The 20,765-nt window shown below is 48.2% G+C and overlaps 1 protein-coding gene across 1 annotated transcript; it reads left to right on the plus strand.

Annotated features, from left to right (window-relative positions):
* The first annotated feature begins 511 nt into the window (after positions 1-511).
* Positions 512-5,440, plus strand: LOC119095437 (putative RNA polymerase II nuclear localization protein SLC7A6OS). The gene is made up of 2 exons (XM_037218266.1): positions 512-628; positions 3,718-5,440. The coding sequence occupies exon 2, from the start codon at positions 4,273-4,275 to the stop codon at positions 4,765-4,767; it is 495 nt and encodes a 164-aa protein (XP_037074161.1). The 5' UTR covers positions 512-628; positions 3,718-4,272; the 3' UTR covers positions 4,768-5,440.
* Positions 5,441-20,765: the final 15,325 nt, after the last annotated feature.

The following is a 20,765-nucleotide window of genomic DNA, read 5'->3' on the forward strand; positions in this document are numbered from 1 at the left end:
GGCTCAGAGTGAGTTGATGGATTTCGTAATTGTTTGATGCCTATCACGCATAGAGCCGACCTTTCGCACGGGATTCTGCATATTTGCACTTGCTTCCCTCTAAGGCTAACACTCCGCATATGCTTGACACGCACAACCATCTGAAAGATTTTTGGAGGGTGTATAAGCCCGGTTCATAGCCGCCCCTCATTCTGGAGGATGTATAAGCCCGGTGCGTAACCACCCTCTGTTTTGGAGGGTGTGTAAGCCCGGTGCGTAACCGCCCCCCCGTTTTGGAGGGTGTATACACGCAGCCGACCAAAAATCCTGGCATCAACGTCAGGCGGCGTGTGACGTCACAGGCCAGCTTACGTTGTGCTCACATGACATAACATAGGACAAATATTGGGCCATGATTGGTGCTGACAAACAAGCCAACGACAGATCGGACTCGGCCACAAACGCTGCTACCAAATTGCTAGTGTTTTTTTGAAAATGTCTTGATGCGGAATTTCCCCAGACAGTCCGTTTACGCTTCCGTTCAAAGATTCGCTATGACCATTTGAGGTACGCGCACGACTCGTGCTTCCCCGAGAAGACGTGCGGCAGTTATCGACGGCCAACGGCGTAGAGCTCCGGGCACATACAGGTAGGCGACTATTATCAACAGCATTGTTGGTTAGATAACGGGAATTTGGGACGACCGCTGATATTACCGACATATACCAGCCTATGAATGGACATACGGCATAAATTACCATGATTTTCCGACACAGCATCCCTGAAGTAGCATATCCTTTAGTCTCCAAGAAATAGTATAATTGAAGCCCTTTCCAGATCTGAAAAGTGAGTGAGGTCTTTCTGGACAGTATCCGCACCACTTGCAGGCGAAGGTCTAGGCTGTACAAAAATGCATGCTACGCTGTGCGTGGGGTGCATGATGGCTATGTTCTGGGCTCCGGCATTGATTTCAGCATGTGCACTCAGTAAACCTTGGCACCCTGAGTTGGCACATGGATGTCACCAATAATTCTTCAAAAGATTTTGATTTTGTAAAGGTAGTTTCAAGCATAAACTTATGAAAGTGTCACCAGTAAAGAAAAATTAAAGACTAACACACTCATGTTCATAAAGTTCCAAAATTTATCCAGCAGGGTGTAGTAGACATAAATATTGATTTATGCTACCAGAATCCTGTCTCCAGATGCCTAAACACAATTTATTGGCTTGAATCTGCTGCCCTTTGGCCTCAATCCACTATCTGACCTGTATGGCCCTTTGGTTAAGCCTGAGGCATTGGTTAAGTGTGATGCTGGGTTGTCTCTAGGTGCTGGGTTTTCTAATGCTGACTGTCCAATCTGGACAAAGAGGGGGGGGGGGGAGTGGGGCAACAAGCAGTGAACCCCAAGCCAGGGGTGAAGTAGCAGGTAAAGTAGTGACATCCCTGCCACCCCAGAAGCTGAATGCCAACATCCTCTATGTTCCAGGTTCAATGCATGGGCATAGCCTCTGTGGTCTTCATTTTTATATTTCCCCATTATCACATCATTCCCATTGTCATGTATTTAGTTCACCTCAAAAATTTAAGCTATGAAAGGTTGCAAACCTGGGCTCTACTTGGCATTGTAAAATAATCAGTCTCCCATCCCAAAATTGTGCTCATTGATTGTTGCCATTAATTGACAATGCTTCAGGGATATCTTTGAAATCCTTATGGATCTACTGATGAAAACTGAACTGAACAAACATGTATGCTTGGAGGCATTATCTGTGTAGCAAGGAATAGAATAAGCAAGGTGCACACAAGTTGTGTAAACTTCCTTAGTTTGCCTGATTTTTTTCAGGCTGCTTCAAGACCATTTTAGGAATGTGATAGTCCAACTGAAACATGAGTCTTTGGTATGCAGCGCACATCAGTTTCTCAGCTGTATAATGCATTTTTTAAAGAACTTTCCATGGATGGTATTGGTCCAAACTTGTTAAAGCCTTAAACCCATCCCCCCAAAATGATTCCACCCCATTTTGGTGGATATCTTGCCATACCATGCTATGCTCAGTACCATGGGAACCCTCTTTTGCCAAATTCAAGCTGACTGCTGCATGCATGCTTGCTCAAAACAGACACCATTCTCAGTTTATACCAAGGGGTGTGGTTTTAAGCTGTCTGCTACAATACATCCTCTGCTTCATAAGCATGCAACAGATGTCTGTTCTTTTCTGTGAACAGTCCACTTATGATGTATGCACATGGTAAATAATGTGTAGATTCCCCCCTGCTGACACCAGCTGGTTTAGTATTCAAAGTAGTGATTTATCTACTTCTTTGCACCCTGTGTGATTTGTTTTAACCTGCGTGGGGAAGCTGATTCTGCCCTCTTAAGGTTTAATAACTGTCCATTTCTGAAGGAACGAATGCCATTCAGTTTGTATCATTGGTAAGGATAAACAAGAACACAACTTAAAAATGGGATATGAAAAAAGCATACCTGGATAATGTCTGGTTCCATTTATATCCAGTGTACTTATACCCAGTGTAATTGAGTGGATGTTTTAGAAAAGCCACCATGTCTATATTACAGAGAGTATGCCACCCTTATTATACTTCAACATGTCATGTAGTCCAGTTATGTCAAATTTGGTGGGTAATGCACATTTCCTCAAAGTAAAGTAGCTCAGAATTTTGATTTGAAGTAGCTGCACCAGCAGGAAAATCTCACTAGAATTTACTCATCACTATGAAAGCAGTAATTACAATTTGCCCTGGTTTTCTAACCTGTATATTCTGTCTGCAATACCCTATGTTATGTTCTCATGGAATATCCTATGTTATGTTCTCATGCAATACCCTATGTCTATGTTTGTTATGTATTGTTGGGTTCTTATGCAATGGATGCTATAAAACTCAGAATGATAAATTTAGGGAAAAGATACACCATTACAGTACCATCATCCTGTAACTTCAATGAAATATCATACAATGGTGTTTATTTTCCTCACTGCCATTTGGCTCACTGGCCCTTTTTGAAGTACACTGGCTTTGGGCAACAGAATTTTATCAGCATGATTTATGGATATGGCTGAATAATTTGATTTTTAGTCTTAATTTGTCCCTAAATAGAACCGAAGTATACTAAATACCCTTGCTTTTGTTTGCCCTCACAGTGCATCTCCTGAAAAGCAAAAGGTCAGAGGGTCTATTGTGAATTCTTTCCAATTTCAAAGTTTGGCACTATAAGCAAGTGATGTAATTTATTTGGATGTGTGCTGGTGGCATGTGAAACGAAAAAATATGTACATAATGTAGTAATGTGCTTCCCGTTCTTTTCAGTATATCAGAACTCCTCTGCCCTCCAAGTGCTCCCAAAAGCATGTCTACGACACATACCCATTGTTTTATGATGGATAGGACTATATGAACAAACCTACAATCTTTATTGTACCCCAGAATGAACTGTCAGTGGGGTGGAACTGGGGGTGGGTAAACTGCGTGGGAGGGAATGCGGATGTACAGGATCTGTGATTTTATCATGCATCATCTCGGTCTCTTTTTTATTCTAATGCCACTCAGCAACCAACATAATAAGCCAAAATATGCTTTACTTATCCTGGTATAGGTGCGCCGAATGGCTCAACTGAGAAACAGCGGGTGCATGTCCCAAAACGGCAAAATGAGTCAAATTTTGCCGCCCAAACTTATGTTGTTTCACTTTACCACCCCATTCACCGGCCTTTCCCCAGAGTTGCCTCGACGTCCAGGCCCCGCTCGGCGTGTCTCCCGCCACCCGCCAGTCACGCATCACTCGTCGCGCGCCATGTCGTCTGTGATCCGGATCAAGCGGAAGGTGGGCGACGACCCGCACCTGGCGCTGGTGGCGGCCAAGCGCCGGCGCCTGGACGACGATGCCGCTGCCGATGCGGCGCCGGCGCCTGCCGAGGGCGCGGTGCTGCAGTTCGTCGGCACGATGGCGGCGCGGGAGGCTGACCTGCCGGCGGCGCTGCTCAGCTCAATCAGGTCGCAGCAGAAGCGGACCGACGGGCGGCGCGACGTCGGCACGGTGGCGGCGGCCATCCTGAAGGCCAAGGAGGCGCGCCGGCAGCGCCATCTGCAGGAGCAGAAGGTGCGCCGCTTCCGTGTGGTGTCGCGTCGGCGCGGGGAGCTCGACCTGTCGCCCGCTAGCGGCCACCGGCGGCCTCGCCGGCCTCATTGACGTGGAGGAGGAGGAGGAGGAGGCGAAGGCGGAGGGGGACGCCGCCGCCGGCGCCGCGCCGCAGCTCACTTGTAACGGCCAGGTGATGGAGCGGGTGGCTGCGGCCGACGCCAGCTGGGTGTACGACCTGTACGTGTCGAGCGCGCCGCTGCCGGCCGAGCTGGCGGACGACCTGCTGGAGCTGCGGCCGTGCTCCGAGCCGCTGCTCTGGGAGCACCGCGAGGCTCGGCACAGCGACAGCGACTCGCCGTTCGCCGACGACGCCGACGACTCGAACGCCGAGGACAACTGGCGCAACGATTACCCGGACGAGCTGGGTGACTCGGACTATGAGCGCTACCTCGACCCGGAGCAGGGCGCCGAGCTGGACCTGATCCGCCGGCTCGAGGCGCACGAGCTCGGCTCGGACAGCGACGAGCCCCTCGCCTACGGGCTCGACGAGGGCGGGTCCGAGGACGGCGACTCGGCCGACCCATACGAGCGGTACAAGGCGCGCGTGCTCCGCCAAATGGGCGGCGGTGAGAGCGACGAGGAGGCCGGCTACGAGGCGGACGACGGCAACGACAGCGGCGACGACTAGCGTCGGCGCGCGCTCGGCTACCGGCCAGTGACTGGCTGATTTGAGAGCTGCTGGTGACATGTGTTGGAGTGACGCTGGCCAGGCTGTTCGCGTGATGCAGCGTAGCACCCGCTTTTGCCTACCATGTGACGGTGACTACATTTCGCCCGCCATGTGACGGTGTCTACCTATCGCCCGCCGTGTGACGGTGTCTACCTATCGCCCGCCGTGTGACGGTGTCGACCTATCGCCCGCCGTGTGATGATGACTTCCGCGACCATTTGTGCCGCTTTCACCCCTGCCCCTGCGCAATAGCTGTGGACGATGCGAAGAAGTGTTGCTGTGACTCAGTCTTAGGATGTTTCGCCAATTTTTGGTCCTTTGGGGATGTTTTTGCTATTTGTTTGTATTTTCTGTTCTGGTAAGACCATGCAAGTGTTTTCTAGATGGCGTTAACGCTTATCAACACTGATAACACTGGTGACGCTTATCAACATGTGCTGTGCTCATCCAGGTGCATGCACCCCAAAGGACTCAAGTGACAAACAACAGGTGTGGGTGCTCGATAAGACTGCCCATCTTGCGTCTCGACGTCGCCTTTACCTTGGATTTTGACCTGAACCGGTTTAGTTTGTGACGCTTATCGTGGCCTTGGTATTTCTCAGCCCGAAATATAAGCTGATAAGTAGCACGATATCCGCTGTTCTTTCTGATTGGATATTTTGGCGATATTGCTTCCTGGGGTTTATCTGGGCAGGAGGTTGTCGCTGAGAGATCTTGTGTTTGATGCAAGTTTTGCGCATCTGAGCACAACTGTTGCCGTCTTTACAGGTGTTTATTCACATACGCCAGCCTGTGTGACAGCAAGGAAATATGTGATAAATGGGTCACGTTCAACGCATTTTGATATCGGTAATTTATGCTCTTTGTAAGAGTGATTATATTCTGGACACTGTTGAGGGGAAGGCGAAGGTAGCATGCGTGTATCATTTGCAGCTAAGATTAGGCGACGAAAAAGGATAACCAAACATTTTACATCGAAACGATGGAGTGGCGTGAAGGCGCCAATGCACCTCAGGCTATTACTTCTCAGACATCGCTCGATGGAATCCTAACATATGCCTTAGTTATGCCTAGTTTGTCCTACCCTGCATCACTTATGTCTGCGTCGCCTTATGTGCCGCCACGTCTTCATTAATCCTAACACAAATGTAATTCGTGATGTCTCAACCACTGCAGCTGTGCGAGTATGGAGTGCATGAAGCAGACCGTCGGATGTTGCATTGTTCAGAACAGCTCGTCTTGGGAAGTATCACTACGTAGGTCGTAGCCCTCATTTGCGATGTGATCCTGGCATTTCATTGTGTTTGTAGTTCGCTCCTCCCCGCAGCCTCGCCTGTGACTTCAAATGTTAGACAACCTGCACGTAAAACTACACGCCCAGGCAATCCTCCATGTCCGCGAAGCTGGCGATCTATTCAGCGATCAGGGAGAACAATTTGTATCTTTCGGGCAGCTATGCTCCCCAATGTTGAGCTGCCCACTCTCAATGTTGGGCTGGGGCCCCGCGGTATTGCGCTGGGTCCCCACAATATTGGACGGAGTTTCTACAGTGTGGTACCTGGCGCCCAATACCTATCCCTTCTTCAAAATATTTGATGATAATTTAAATCTTGCAAGCTGGAAGCGCATTTAAAATCCAAGGTTATGCTTGTATGTGTCCTTGTATGTATGTATGTGTGTCCCTGAGATACGGCAAAACTGAAGTGATGGACTATTAGTTCAAAAGTTTCTTGCGCTGCGCTGGTGAGATGAAGCGGTAACACCGCATTTCAGACAACCTTGAACGAGTGTAAGATTCAGGCGCGTCTTTGCAATCGGCCTCGTGCTGCGCAAGTCCCAGGTTGTTCAATGGATGCCCCACAGCCATTGTGGAACCCACAGACAACGTTGCAATTTTCTAGGCGTACGATTAGGTATTGATCTAGGATTTCGTGAAGGAAGGGCCCACGCTTCACTGTGGAACTGGAGCTTAGTGCACTGAAACTTGAAGTCTTCCTCTCTTTCTGTAAAAGAGCGCATTGTGCGTTCGCCCGGGCTCGTCCAAAAACCGACTGGCGCCTGCCAGCGTCGGGTCCCTGCCGCCGCATCAGCGGCCGACTCTTTACCCCCGGCAAATCGGGAGACCCGCGGTCACGTGACGCCCCCCGGCACCCAGTCAAATGTAGGGCTCGGAAGACAGCGAGAGCGAGGGCGCACATCCCGCACAATCACACCACGCTCTCAAGAGGTCCCGGTATTTCGGCCATTTCATTTCCAGATCTCTATTTTCTAATCGAGAAACCATCGTCCTCTGCGCATCGTGGAGGGATGGACATAGGTGAATATATGCATGTACACGGCGCACGCTCATCCTTTTTCCAGAGATGGATCCTTCCAATGATGCTTTTCCTTATTCGTCGTGGAAAGAAAACGAAAGTGGAGAGATAGATGATATAATTGGCTGCATGCCTTTATATAAACGAATATCAATAGTGCGTATAAGAAATTATACCACTACGTAGTACGCACTACTAAAATGCGCGTAATCGCATTATAGAATATGAAATCAGTATCAAACGGATATCTAACTGCTTCCCACACCTGGTCATTGTTCCGTTTATTCTGCGAGGAATAAGGCTATTAATACTGTCTCGGCTATACGCATAATGCTCCTCGCAAATACACTCAACAACTTACGTAAGCAATTACTTACCATCAAAGTCAGGCATAACACGACTCGACTGACAAGCCATCATCACTAAAACGACGACGAAACGAGCAGAAAATTGCCTTTTACAGGTCAATGGCCTTACATGGATGGTTGTGTGCCATTGAGGGTTTGCGGCGTTATTTAGTCTTTGTCTTTGTGGGGACGCTTGCCTCTCACCCTGGCAGGAAGGGTGGGCACTGTGGGGAATCGAACCACATAGTAAATGCTCAAACGCAAAAGCAGTACATTGCTCACGACGATGTCTAAGTCGCAATGCCACTCAACTGACATGTCCTGATACGAAAGTTGAAATATTGATGGAGATGGCAGAAAGCAGCGAGAAAGCAGCAGAAAGTCGTATTTTGCTGACACCATAAACTTGCTTGTGGCAAAGCACACCTATACCCATCTCCTTGGAATATTTAAATCGTTTTGTGTCGTTGACGAGAAAATAATCCATTGTTGTACTACATGTTTTGGGCATATTGACCGAGCACAAAAACTGCCCACATTCTAGCTGAGGGATGTGACTCGAGCGATGTATAGACAAGGCGAGCTCCACAGATTCAAACACAGAGGGAAAGTTGTCTATGGGATACCATAGGCTTTTTATGGAAGGCTTCTAATCATTCACAGGGAAAACGTCATGAGAGAACCTTTTTCAGTTTAGATGTTGTTGGTTTATATGAAATATACCAGTCAATGAGGCTATCGCTGCCGTGAAATCTAAGGTAGACGATCATTTCCATGACATTGGTGCTCTTGATCTAACAAAACAGGATATTTGCGGTCTTTCTAGAACAATGTTGTTTGCTTGTTTGTTTGGTTATTTAGGACATGCGCAGTCCACAGCCAAAGTCCAACTGCGCAAGCAGCCCAGTTTTAAAGACAATAAGCGTACGACACACACACACAAACAAAAAACCTAACCACACACACACACATACACATTGCGCACACAGTCACACATGCACCCTACGCACTCAGGCACAGCGGTCATCAAAAGAACGCGCCATGGCTGTCGGCGAGCCTAAACAAATCAGATAGAAATTATTTTATTGGTTAGATAAAATCGGTCGAAGGAGAACGCCGTAGAAAACGATTTCGGCAATGGGTAGACGTGTGACAAGCCCATCTTTAAGGGTGTGAACATTTGGATTTTTGAAATTTGTGGAAAACTGCCCTGGCAAAAATTGCCTCCAGGCTAATGTCGTCGGTTTGGGGATGACTAATATCGACAGCAATCGGCATGGTAATGAGAAACCTATTCCATCATTTTCTCTGGCGATCATATTTTTATACCAATTTGAAACTAATCCCCTGGCCGCCAGCCCATTTCAAACCACTTTCAGGGCAAGATACATCGATAGTTATACTGGAGTTTGGACGCACGGACGGCATGTCCTTAATTCTTTTGAGTTAATGAATAATCCGCATGCCAATTCATCGTTTACTTGGGGCATGCAGGGGACCAGAGGGATGCCGTGCATAAGCCTTGCCAAAGTCAGGTTTTCTCAAGCTTTGTAGAGGGCGGTGACATCACTGGAGCTTAGGCTTCAATGCGGCGCGGCGCTAGCCGTATCGCAGTTGCTTTCCGCCAACGCTGCGCGACAGCCGGGACATAGGATGTCCTCGCACAGATCATGAATAAACTGCTCCAATGTGAGGTGCATATGACCAGGAAGTCGATCACGTGCAATTTATTGGTGAATAGGATGATATGCTTAGCAAGCCTATGCGGCTGACCGTTTGATCTAATGCAAAGACATGTGAAAAGTGTAAACGTGCACATTGGAATCACGCGAGAAAAGACGGCCAAAGCAACGGGTTCTCCACGTATTAACAATGAACAAACTGTCAATGGCAGGTGCATATGACCAACAAGCCAGCCGCGTAGAATTTAACGTAGAAAATGAAGAATTGCTTTGAAAGCTTATGCGGCCAACCATTACCAATGAAATCGGTGTTGAAATTGGTAGCCCTTACGCAAAGACTGCTGCAGAGATAGGTGGCTGGGATATTGGATTATCTTCGTACCGATATCAAACGAGCTGTCGGGATAGGTGCATATGACTAGGGGGTCAAATGCTTGAAATTTGATGTTGAATGTGATGCTGTGCTATTTACAAGTGAATATACCTAGCGTTTATAATTAAATCGGCGTAAAAAGCGAAAACGTGCACACTCAGGATGATAGAGATATGCAGCATGAATATCGGGCTACTTCCTCACCGAAAACTAACATATTTTTACAAGCAAGTGCGAATATCTCTCAATCAATCAGCTGGAATTAAGTGGCAAGTATAAACAAGTGCTTTGCAAACTTATATTTAACAAAGCTGTTGAGATTCAATCGCCGTGAAAATGGAATACGCATAGGCATGCAAGGCCGCGGGTACTAGGGAAGGGATGGGTCCACAACTCTCTAAGAATTTGACATCCATTCCACAGGTCTTGACGAAGAAAGTAACTCAAGTATTTGCGCCTTCCCGCCCCCCCCCCCCCCCCACCCACTTCGGCGAAATTTCATTACCCCTGCCGTCTTACCGTTATTTCATTTTTTTACCAGATGTTATGGCTGGCTGTGATGCAGTGACGCAGTGCTATGGGAGCTATTACGAGGCACCTGTGTTGCGGCGGAAGACTGAGCAAGTGGCAACCGACGCCAAATACAACCAGCCATGGACCAGGTCCACACAAGCGCGCGCATCGCCCATCGTTTGCTTGGACATGCTGCTCGTTTGCTTCGCCATTTTGCCTCTCTGTGTAGGTGTGCTTTCCGCACAGACTATGATCAGGGATGAAGTCAACTATAATCATTGGAGCGCACTACCACTCATGTGCCGGTACACAGGGATTCATCGGCCGCACAGTTAACGTTATTCCGGCTGAAAATAAACGTATCACAGATGCATTTGTCGTGCTCTGCACCCTATTTTGGCTGTTCATTATTCTACCCGCATGCCAGTTTGAAGTTAAACATAACAACGCAGTGAAACGTTTCAAGAACGCAATATGCATATGGCAACATTTACGGTGACTTAACAGACAGCTAAGACCCAGCACGGTCGACTCCATGCACAGGCACTTGCCAAGCACGGCGGAATGAAGATAGACACGGCCCGACCACGGCACACCTGGCGGGCGTCTGGCGGATCTAGCGCAAAAATTAACTGCAGCAGACAGCAGACCCGTCGTGCTCGCCACTCGCACCACTGGCGGCAGTACGAACAAGGAGTGCGAGGCCGTGTAGGATCAAAATGCATTGCAATGGCTGACTGCTTAAGGTTGTCACGCACACCATTTTACTCGTCGCCAAATTGGACGCAATCGCGTCGCTGGCCATATACATCTGCCACTGACAGTTATCGTTATCGGTGCGATGGCAACTTGATGTTCTGGATTGAAAGTTTATTTAAGAGCATTCCTTAAAAAAGGAAGCAAAATTTGAGGCGTTTAAAAGGTCAGGGCGGCCTTTGCCTAGAAAATCAGAGCACATCTTTCCTCAAGGCTCTGGACCTTCCCTTGCCCCGTGGAAGCATAAGAAGCCGATTCACCCCAAGAAGAAGCTCTAATTTGAAAGGTCTAAGGCGCTGCCAGGCCAAAAGCCTTTATAGTTAGCAATGATAACCATGCTATAATACGATCGCGACTCTGTATGAAGTTATCCATTAATGCTTACGTTTTATCTACGGGACGTGCGGTGACAAAACCCTACGTACATCACCACTGCGTACATTTTGAATCTAGAAACCGAAACCTACCTATATTGCACTGTCTGCCTGCGTCCACTCCCGTTTGATGGTGCCCCGCCCCCTCCCCAAGCCGGTCCAATGATGACCTCCGAGGCAGAGCACAGCAGGCAGACGCCTCTTTGAACGCCGCAGTACTCCCCCGTCGTCGGTTGTGACTGCAGCGATGCAGCTCCTCCGAGCGGTGCTGCTTCTTTGCTTCTCAGGTAAGCTTGCGAGGAGCATTCTGATATGGCTTTGGCCATTGTCTGCATATAGCTGGCGGGGCAGCGGTCGGTCAGACGATTCTCACGTTAATCAGCTAATAGTTGTTTTGAACGACGATGATCACATTTTGATTGAACGCCAGAGATGTAGTGTTAGACTCTAACAGGAGACTGTACAACATTATTTCACGGAAGCATGCGTCATGGAGGAAGATGAAGAACGGTAATAGTTGAGTCTTAAATGTGTGTGGACGTGAGCCGAGTTTCTGCATACATCTATATTCATTTGCTCAACGTGTTACCCTGTGGCTTCTATTGAGCGGCCCATGAGTGGGGAAACAGGAAAGGCGGGTCATACCCCTCTTTTTATAAATGTCCGGGAACGGTCAATGGCGATGGATGGAGATAACCGAGTTCAAATTCGGCATCGGTCCATCCCCCCTTTCCAAGAAGCTTCTACACATCTGTAACAGTCAACCTTATTTTCACACGGCTAATCTTTGCTTGATTGCTGTTGGAAAGAACATTTGACTCCTTGGTATCTTACAATATATTCTGGTGATATTGATGTTCGGTGATTCAAACCGATGCCGAGCGTCAACTCGCTTTCGCTCTATTACGGGGCTGGTCTGCTCCTGAGAAGATCAGGCAGAAACTCGCCAGAGCCGGCGCAACAGGGTCAGGTCAGTCAGCAGGGGCATCCGGATCAAGCCATCAATGGTAACTCAAGTTGGAGAAAATGAGACATATAAGTCGTTTCCACAATGCATTGAATGCGCCGAAAAGTTTTAGGAAAGGTTGTGAAATATTTCCAAGAAATTTTGATGTATCCCTAACACTCCAACGAGGGAGTTCTTGGCACCATCATTGTTGACATTGGCGTGTAGAAGAGGGCAGGCTTTGAGGATCATTTAATTCAAGGATCAGTCATCGTGGATGATGTTCGTATGTGAACTGTGTAGACACTATACACCTATTAAAAATGATGCGGCAGGAATACATGTGCTTGTTTTGTCGTACCTACGTCAGACATGCCACCGGATGTTTTTAAAAAGTTTCGATTTTGGTAAGAAGAGATCTGGCACCATTCCAGTTTACAGACAAGTATGATCTTATGCTTGCCTATGGACTTGTCTAAAAACGAGGTCATACTTGTAGTAAACAAGTATGACGTTGTTTATAGCAAGCCAAATGCTATAAGCGAAGTCGTAGTATGCATGTTATGCAAATATGCCTCTTTACATATAGGATTGTAATTTTACGCATCACATTTATAGCAGAAGATCAATAAGAAAGAAGTGTCGCTAGAAAATAAACGCTGAACTTAGTGTTATGTCTTTCTAAAAGAAGTTTTTAAAAGTTTCGAATCGTGATCCATCGTAATAACCGCCATTAGGTGAACATTCTTATGTTGACACTTGTTGATCTTCAGTATCGTAGGAGGTACTGGTTACGCGACGTTACCAAGCAAACATTATCTTTACTGTCGATCCTCAACTCCTCAAGCTGCGCTCATGATCACGAGTGATAACGGGGCTGTCCAAGTGGGCTCCCCGGGCTCGGAAGTCCGTCCTTGGCTCTGGCCGTTGGACCAGTTCGTGCGTTTTGATCATGCCATTTCGTCTTTGTTTGCCACTGGGGATGAGAGTCATTTTGATGGCTTCATGCACTTATTTTAGAGAAGTATCCAGATTTAGTTATGAATTTATTTCAGGCACGAAGAGGGTTTATTGCTGGTGATCTCGACTGAAGCTGGGGCTCCGAGACAGCGCTCAGTTAGGGTTTGGAAAACATTAATGGAGGGATGAATTTGTCCTAGCATTTAACAGCAAACAAGGCAAGCCCGGCTAAAGCGTCCAAACACCACATGGAGGACAGCCATACCAGCGCATACCAGACTGCCCTACCACACACGTGCACCGACACTCCATGAGCTGTGAGCGCGGACTGTAGTCGTGCCGCGGCGCTCACCGCCTCACGTGGCGCAGTGGAGCTGGCACGGCCATCACGGTCTTCCACGTGCCAATTTCTTCAGGGGTCACTGCTGCGCGCCCCAAGCCTGCAGTCGCCCAGTTGTGGTAGCTCTTGGTGCCGCCGCGGCACCGCAAATCATGGTCATCGCCAACAGCAAGACAGTCATCGCCAACAGCAAGACAATTACGCGGGCCGCGGGCATCGCGCCCCAGCGTCCTCCACACTCGTGGATTCACCGCCTGCCGTGGACTTGGCAAGCTGCTCGCTGTCAGCAGTGTCTGATGAGCGTGGGGCTGCGGCAGCTGGCGATGCGGATAAAGCAAGCCTATCGCTCTGCCGGACGGCCGATTTTGGCTACCGACGGCGGTGGACGAACGCCCCGAGTCACGCTGGATCCTGGCCTGCGCGCCTGTCTGTTTCCGATCTGCTGACTGGACCCACAAACATTTTCATTGTTCGTGGAACGTTCCACCGAATTTCCGCGGGCAAAATTGTCGTCATCAGCGTAACACGATACCATATAACGTGAAATTGCAATGACGTCGACGCCCTGTGGCGTCATCAGGAATCGGCGCATCACCAAATATCCCTCGCACTACTACGACTTCCAATTTCATGCCCACAACTGAAACGTTCAATTACATACCGTCATTCAGCTAATGCCAAAATAACTGCTGCTGCTAGGAATGCAAGCACACGGGCCCTAGACTATAGGACAATGCGATCGCAAAAACAGTCTTCTTCAAAGCTCCGGACTTGCCTGAGTCCCACGCCTACGCTCGATCTACCGTTTGATTTGCTATCCTCGACCGCGGAAAAAACGGCGGGGAACCTCGACAGCCAAGATAGCTGAATATATGGCAGAATTCCAGGCGATGTCAGGCGGTACTGGGGGACGACATTGAACATGTGTGTCTCCTCGATGCCATGTCTCATTATGAAAACTTGTGTGCGCATCGAGTCCCAACCTATCCATCATCTTACTCTCCACCATACCTTTGGCATACTCGAGACGTACACGAGTTTTCAAGTGTGGCGCAACATGTGTGGCCTAGTGAGTGCCTCTCTGTGCGCCCCAGTTACTTGTAAAACAGGTTTAAAATTGGTTTTTAGGCTGGCTTGAAAGAAGGAGCAATATATTGGGCTCCGGGTTGGGCTCAGATTGAGGTGACGGTGACTGCGCAAATGCTGGGCAAGAGGCAGTGGGGGCGTGCTGGAAGAAGGAAACATCGGGTTCACGGAAGATGAGACCACGAAACTGTTTGAAAAAATGCCAGTTGTTTCATATTCTTTTCGCGCCGAGAAAAAATGAAAGAAAAGAATAAAAACCATGGTAACGGCTGCAGTCCAATTTTAGAAGACTTTTACATGTTGTAGCGTACCAAGGTACAATAAATTCCAGACTCAAGCTTAATAATTTTCCACCATTTGAACAATGAAATAACACGAGGTTACACAATTTTGACACAGACCAATCATTGCCGATCCCAACCATCTCTTTTACCTTTTGCACGCAGAAGTTCACAGTTCGTTCGTTGATTCAGACGCATCGAAGGAGTAAAACTATGAGCCTGTCCCTATTTGAGCCTGAAGCTGCTTTCAACTTCACCACTCCATCCAACCATCTTGCTATTCCAAGGGGCCAAAAGCAGGAGCCCTATCTGACTGCACTCGGATCCCCTTTGGTCGATCCAGGGCCAAAGCCTTTCAGTACACTTTTACGCGGGAGGGGACTCCGTAACGGGATCACGTATGGGATCGAACCACTTTTGAAAGTAATACTCTCGATATCTCAGTAGCATGCGCCTGAGAATGGTCCTTCGGTAGCCTGACAAGCCCCTGAGCACTCCAGTCGTGTCTTCAAACTTGAGTCGTGTCAGTCGTGTCTTAGTCGTGGCTAGATGATTTTGACGGCTAGTTCAGTGGGAATCGTGAGCGGCCAGAAATAGATGTCAGTGACCGACGTGGTCCCAACATGGCTATACAGGCTCCTTAGAGCATGCTTCCTGTGTGACCAGGGGGCTCTAAGCAGGCACGTAGCCATGGACATTGAGTGCCTTTGTCTCTGACTGGCCAGGGAGCCCCACGAGCAGAAAGATGGGCTCTTAAGCGATGGAAGGGGCCTCGCAGTTGTCAAAAGGGCCCTGAGCAATTAAAAAGGACCCCAAGCGTCCGGAGGACTTTGAAGATGACTAATTCGCTCTGGTGACGTAGCCCTCAATAGCCACCATGTGCTCAGGTTAGGTCAGGTTACGCTAGCCACCTGACTTTGGGTTGCTAGTCCAAAAAATTGTCACGCAGCAGGTGCCACAAATAAGGAAGCTTCATTAAAATTTGTTGATAGCTTCACATCAGTCTGCAAGTTCTGTCTACATACACAAAAATCTTAGCCTCGCCTTCACATGGGGGAGGGAGGAGGGGGAACCGATGCGACACCTCCCCCTAAGGTTTTCTGAAGATAAAAGTTCAACATGTTGTGTAGTCGTGCCCACATTTTTGCTAGTCCCTGGAGTATTCTTCATACGTGCTTTAAGACTAAAAACGTGTTTCTAGCATTTTGGTTTTTGAGTAGCGAAGGTTTTTATAACTACTCTAAGATAATCCCGGTGGGCGCGGACGGCGGGCTGCAACCGACGGTTCTGCGGACCGCATGCGAATGTCTGACGCTCGTTGCATTAACGGAACCCTGCCTTATTATTGTGGGCTCAAAACGGACAAAACTACAAACCCTTGCGTTCAAAATTAAACAAGGAATGTGCTTATTCATATTCCATGTTGCTACCCGCCATGCCTTCGTCCATATAAGCATGCAAAGCTAAAAAGCTTGGCTTTCAGGGATATTTGAACTTTGACTTGGTCTAGCGACGTCAAGGAGTAACATTAAACATATTGCCAAACACACGATTGCGTTGGCAATACACCACTTTTTGTGAGGTTCTACCTTCTCAAGTTTGGAAACGGCAGGGGCCTCATACCCCCTATGAGGCAGCATTATGAAAAGTGGGAAGTCAGGGCAAGTGTAGACCCTTTTGGCCACCATCTTTTTAATTATTTCGCACATGCTGTTTGTAAAAAGCCACATTTCAAATCATGGAAAAATCAATTGGCACATCGGAATCACACACTTTGTTATCAGCATGCATACGTTCTCCAATCTGTTCTCCAATCTGCTGTCTGCTCCAATCAAATCAGCAAGGTGCCGGCAGCGTAGTGATTAACGCGTCTGCGTTAACCACTGCGCATCTGAGAAACCAGAGATACGGGGTTCGATTTCTCGTGGTCCCCGCCCTTGCTGCCACGGTGAGAGGCAGACGAAGCCATATAGCCTCAGTAGCTAAGTGCGTCGCGAAGCCCCACTGACAACAACAGCTTAATCAGCAAACTAAGATGTCCCTTTGCGCACCAGCCAGCAAACAAATATAAGCTCACCTGTCATACTTGTGCATAATGCAAGAGCGCCAGTTCAAATTATCTGCTGGCTCTGCCCGACCCCAGTCACGATTTCGTTCCCCTCATGCTGTTCATTTCCCCAGTACTCAAGAAAGCAACATACTAATTCATAACAAAGCAGACTACATCTGGTGACAACCACATTTAGAGCGGTGGGCTGTAAGCGCCCACGGTTTGCTCCCCGTGTCTTTATCATAAAGATTGACATCCCCGGGTATGATGCCGCAACCGGTATCAAACTATGCTGCTTTGAACTACCAGTGTGGGCTTTATTCAATTTAGGCTGTCTGCTCTCTCCGCCTCCATTTAATGCGCATAGTGATTATATTCGGGATTCCATCAAGATAAATTTTCACTTTAATGTTAGCAAAAGCAGAAATGAGTATATTGCGCCTGCAGCCATGCAAACTTCGTGCTTACAGGTGCAAATAAAATATGCACATCAATAAGCACTGCCAAATGACTCACTTCCAGAGTTATGTCGGTTACAGAAGAGCGCTGTCGTCAGAAACTATACCAAATTACTCTCAGAGGGCCTAAATGCCATTTTTACTAAAAGGGAATATTCCACATTCGAAGGTACTAAAACAAGCATCAAATATGATGAAATAGGTTCATTTATAACCGCTGGCATTACTTTTAAGTGGAAAAAGCTGCCCCAGACAAAGCCATTTCTTCTTGAGAAAATATGCCTCTCAATATGCCATTGTTTCATTAAGTTATCGCACCTGCCACAACGTTGATTTAAAGCCAATTGACGGCCGTTTTAAGTGGAAATCGGGCTCACGAACGCCAGACGTGAACGACTCGACAATTATATTCGTCATGGCCTTGATTGCCGCATGGATATTGCAATGTCAAGCTTGAATGACGTTATTATGGCGTCATGGATGCCCGGATGACCTTGAAATAGCCTTCCGAAAAAGTTTGCATATCTTCGCGAGCGTATAGCTCAGAAACTAGGGGGGGGGGAAGAGAGCTAGGTCTTAAGAAGGACATGGCTGTGAAGTGCACCGAATGATCTTCAAGACAAGTATTTCAGTCCAAAACCATCTACGACGGTGTAATACTCGCTCTAACTCCAATGATAATAGCACCAAATCCCGCAAACTACCTACTTCTTGAAGTAAACCTCTTGGTTCAGGGGAACATAGCAATAGAACCTTTAAACCCCCTCCTCGTTGCCTACATTTCCTACAGCCCCTTACTCCTCCACTGTCATTGCCTCTTCATTGTCTACATCCTTGGCTACCATATCCAGCGGCGGGTCCAGAAGAGGGGGGGGGGGGGCACAGGGCCATGGTCCCCTTGGACCCCAAAGGGGCCCCTAGGCTCTGATGGGCCCCATAGCCGGCCGAACAGATGGAGTTTTTTAACGCAAAACGCAACAAAGTTGGACGTGTTTCGCCTCCAGGCCCAAAGAGAACTCGGGCCTTTGAACAAAGAGCCTTTGTGCTCCAGGCTCCGAACGTTCGCAAGCGGTAGTGAAAGACCCACAAACAGCCAAAGATATTCCCCACTGATTAACAGCTTAACAGACTAACAGTAACCGGTGGTGGCTGGGATGTTTTAGGGCTCATTACACTGTCCAGAGACCTTACGTTGTTCCCGGGCCCTACATGTATACTTGCGGTGTTAATCCAATCGTTAAGGTGCCTGGCACGTTGCCCTTGATTTCTTTGCATGTTCACGGAGGGCCCTGCGCTGACGTCATAACACCCTCCCTGCCAGCTTGCCGGGTCAGTCCTGTCGACCAGGGTCCTTCCATGAATTCCCTCTATTCGTCCGGAAGGTTCTGTGTGTTTAAGTCGAGGGTCCCATATGTTAACCTGCCGGGTATTCTCGATTGCCCAGGGGCCCTTTCACGCTGGTCTCAGTTAATTTACCGACACAATTGCGATTTGCTCATCAGCTCTACATTGCTCTAGGACGCCTTCAATTTCCTGCCACTTGCTTAGGATCCTACGCTCTTTTAAAGCGCTCGCATGCTAGTCTACTTGGACACACTCAATCGTTCTGTAGCCCTCCACATTGCGTCTTGGGTATTTCCTTTTTGAATGAAGGGCACTGCGCACTTGCCGGAGGCCCCTTCTGTGAACCTATTCGGGCAACTGGATCGTTCGGGGGCCCGCCACATTGGGTCTTGGGTAATTCCTATTTCAATGGAACGCCCAACGCTCTTGTCGAGCCCCATCTGTAAAAGCGTTCGAGCCAGTGGTGGATCAAGAGGGTGGTGTGTGTGTGGGGGGGGGGGGGGTCCTGCCTCTTTGGTGCTCAGAAGTCCTCTGCATTGATCTAGGGCTCTCTCCCTTTGGTCTCACTTGCGGAGAACCATTCAATCGTTTCGGGGTATATTCTGTTAGTCTGCCCGGGCACTCTTAATTGTAAAGGGGCCTTAATTCACGCACACTGGTGCTGGGTAAGTTCCCTTTGCTTCGAGCGCTCCGTGCTTTGGCCGAGGTTTTATCTGTTAGCCTGCCGGGGCATCCCCGATCGTTTAGGGGCTCATCACGTTGACTTTGGGCTCTCCCTGGTGCTCTGAGGACCCCATACTGTTGACGGGAGCATCTTTGTTGGCCTGCCATAACACCGGATCGTTCGCCCGATCGCGCAGGTCCCGTCCCTGTCGCCATTGCGTTTCCCATATTATCGGAGGGCCTACGCGTTGACGGGGCCTAAGTCCTAATCGGTCTGGCATTTCTCGTCGCTCCGGACCCTCAAGACTGGTCATGGGCTCCTCCGATGAAGTCAGAAGAACCCTACTCTGTTGCTGAAATTCCCACATGTGCTGCGAGCGCCAGAACGTTTCGCCCGCCCGTGTATACGGGCCTGGCTAAATAACTTCATGCGCAGAAGTCCGAGACTGCAGGATGACTGTTTACCTCGGTGTTTTAGCCTGAGGGCAGCAGCCAGCTGCGTGCCAATGAATTTTCACGCGCAATTGTCGACCATATCTTTACGCACCGCCGACGACGAACATGTCATTTCAGTTGCTTGTTGAATTTGTGACACTTATTATACCAGTGAATTGCGTTCTTGTGCAGTTTGAATCTAAAGATATTTTGCACCTCTTCATAAGAGTCAAAGCAAACTATGCACCAGTCATTCGCCAACAGCTGTTCACATATACTAGCCGGCTAGCTGTAAATAAGCGGGGAATCAAATTTATGCTTGACTTTGTTGGTATTCAGCAGCCAATTTCACTTCATTTTGCAATATTTTTCCGAAATACTGAGTGTCAAGATGTCAGAATCTGTCACGGTCCGGAGAACATGAACAAGGTCTTTGTGTGTGCATACGTAGCGCGTCTAGTTTTCTAAGGCTGCGCACAGTTAGATGGATTCCCGCACAAAAGAAATGTATAAAAATCTGGAAATTGAATGGCCAGAATCCTAATTTTTCTTGGACGGTACACCAAACCATGAAGGGGGCAGGGGCAAAATGTGGCGTGGCCCCCATGACAAAATTCTACATCCACTACTGATCGTACCAGCTCCCAGCAGTCAAGATGAATACTTGCAAGTTGTTGAAATGGGAATAGATGTCATTTCAATTCAAGACAAAATTAGTGAAATGATTGCAGTTCAAGCAGAGGCGTTCTTTTCAAAGACGAGGGGAAGCCGAGCAGTGACAAATTAGGTATTCTTCCCTAAGAATATGGTTGACTCGCCAGCTTTGGCATATCTGGTCATAAAATTGGGGAGGAGGGGCTGGGGGCCTGAACTGGATATGAGCTAGACACCAATCGAGCGCTTTTTTGGCTGGTGACCATGCTGAATCAGGACTAAAGCTGTAATGACATAAAATGGCACTTCAGAACCCTATTCATCTCCTGTCATTCACTTCCCTGAGGAGTGCCATCAGCCCAAAACCGAACCCATGGTT

Source organism: Pollicipes pollicipes, unplaced genomic scaffold (genome assembly GCF_011947565.3).
Source record: "Pollicipes pollicipes isolate AB1234 unplaced genomic scaffold, Ppol_2.1 Scaffold_1620;HRSCAF=1904_pilon_pilon_pilon, whole genome shotgun sequence".
Lineage (NCBI taxonomy): Eukaryota > Metazoa > Arthropoda > Thecostraca > Pollicipedomorpha > Pollicipedidae > Pollicipes > Pollicipes pollicipes.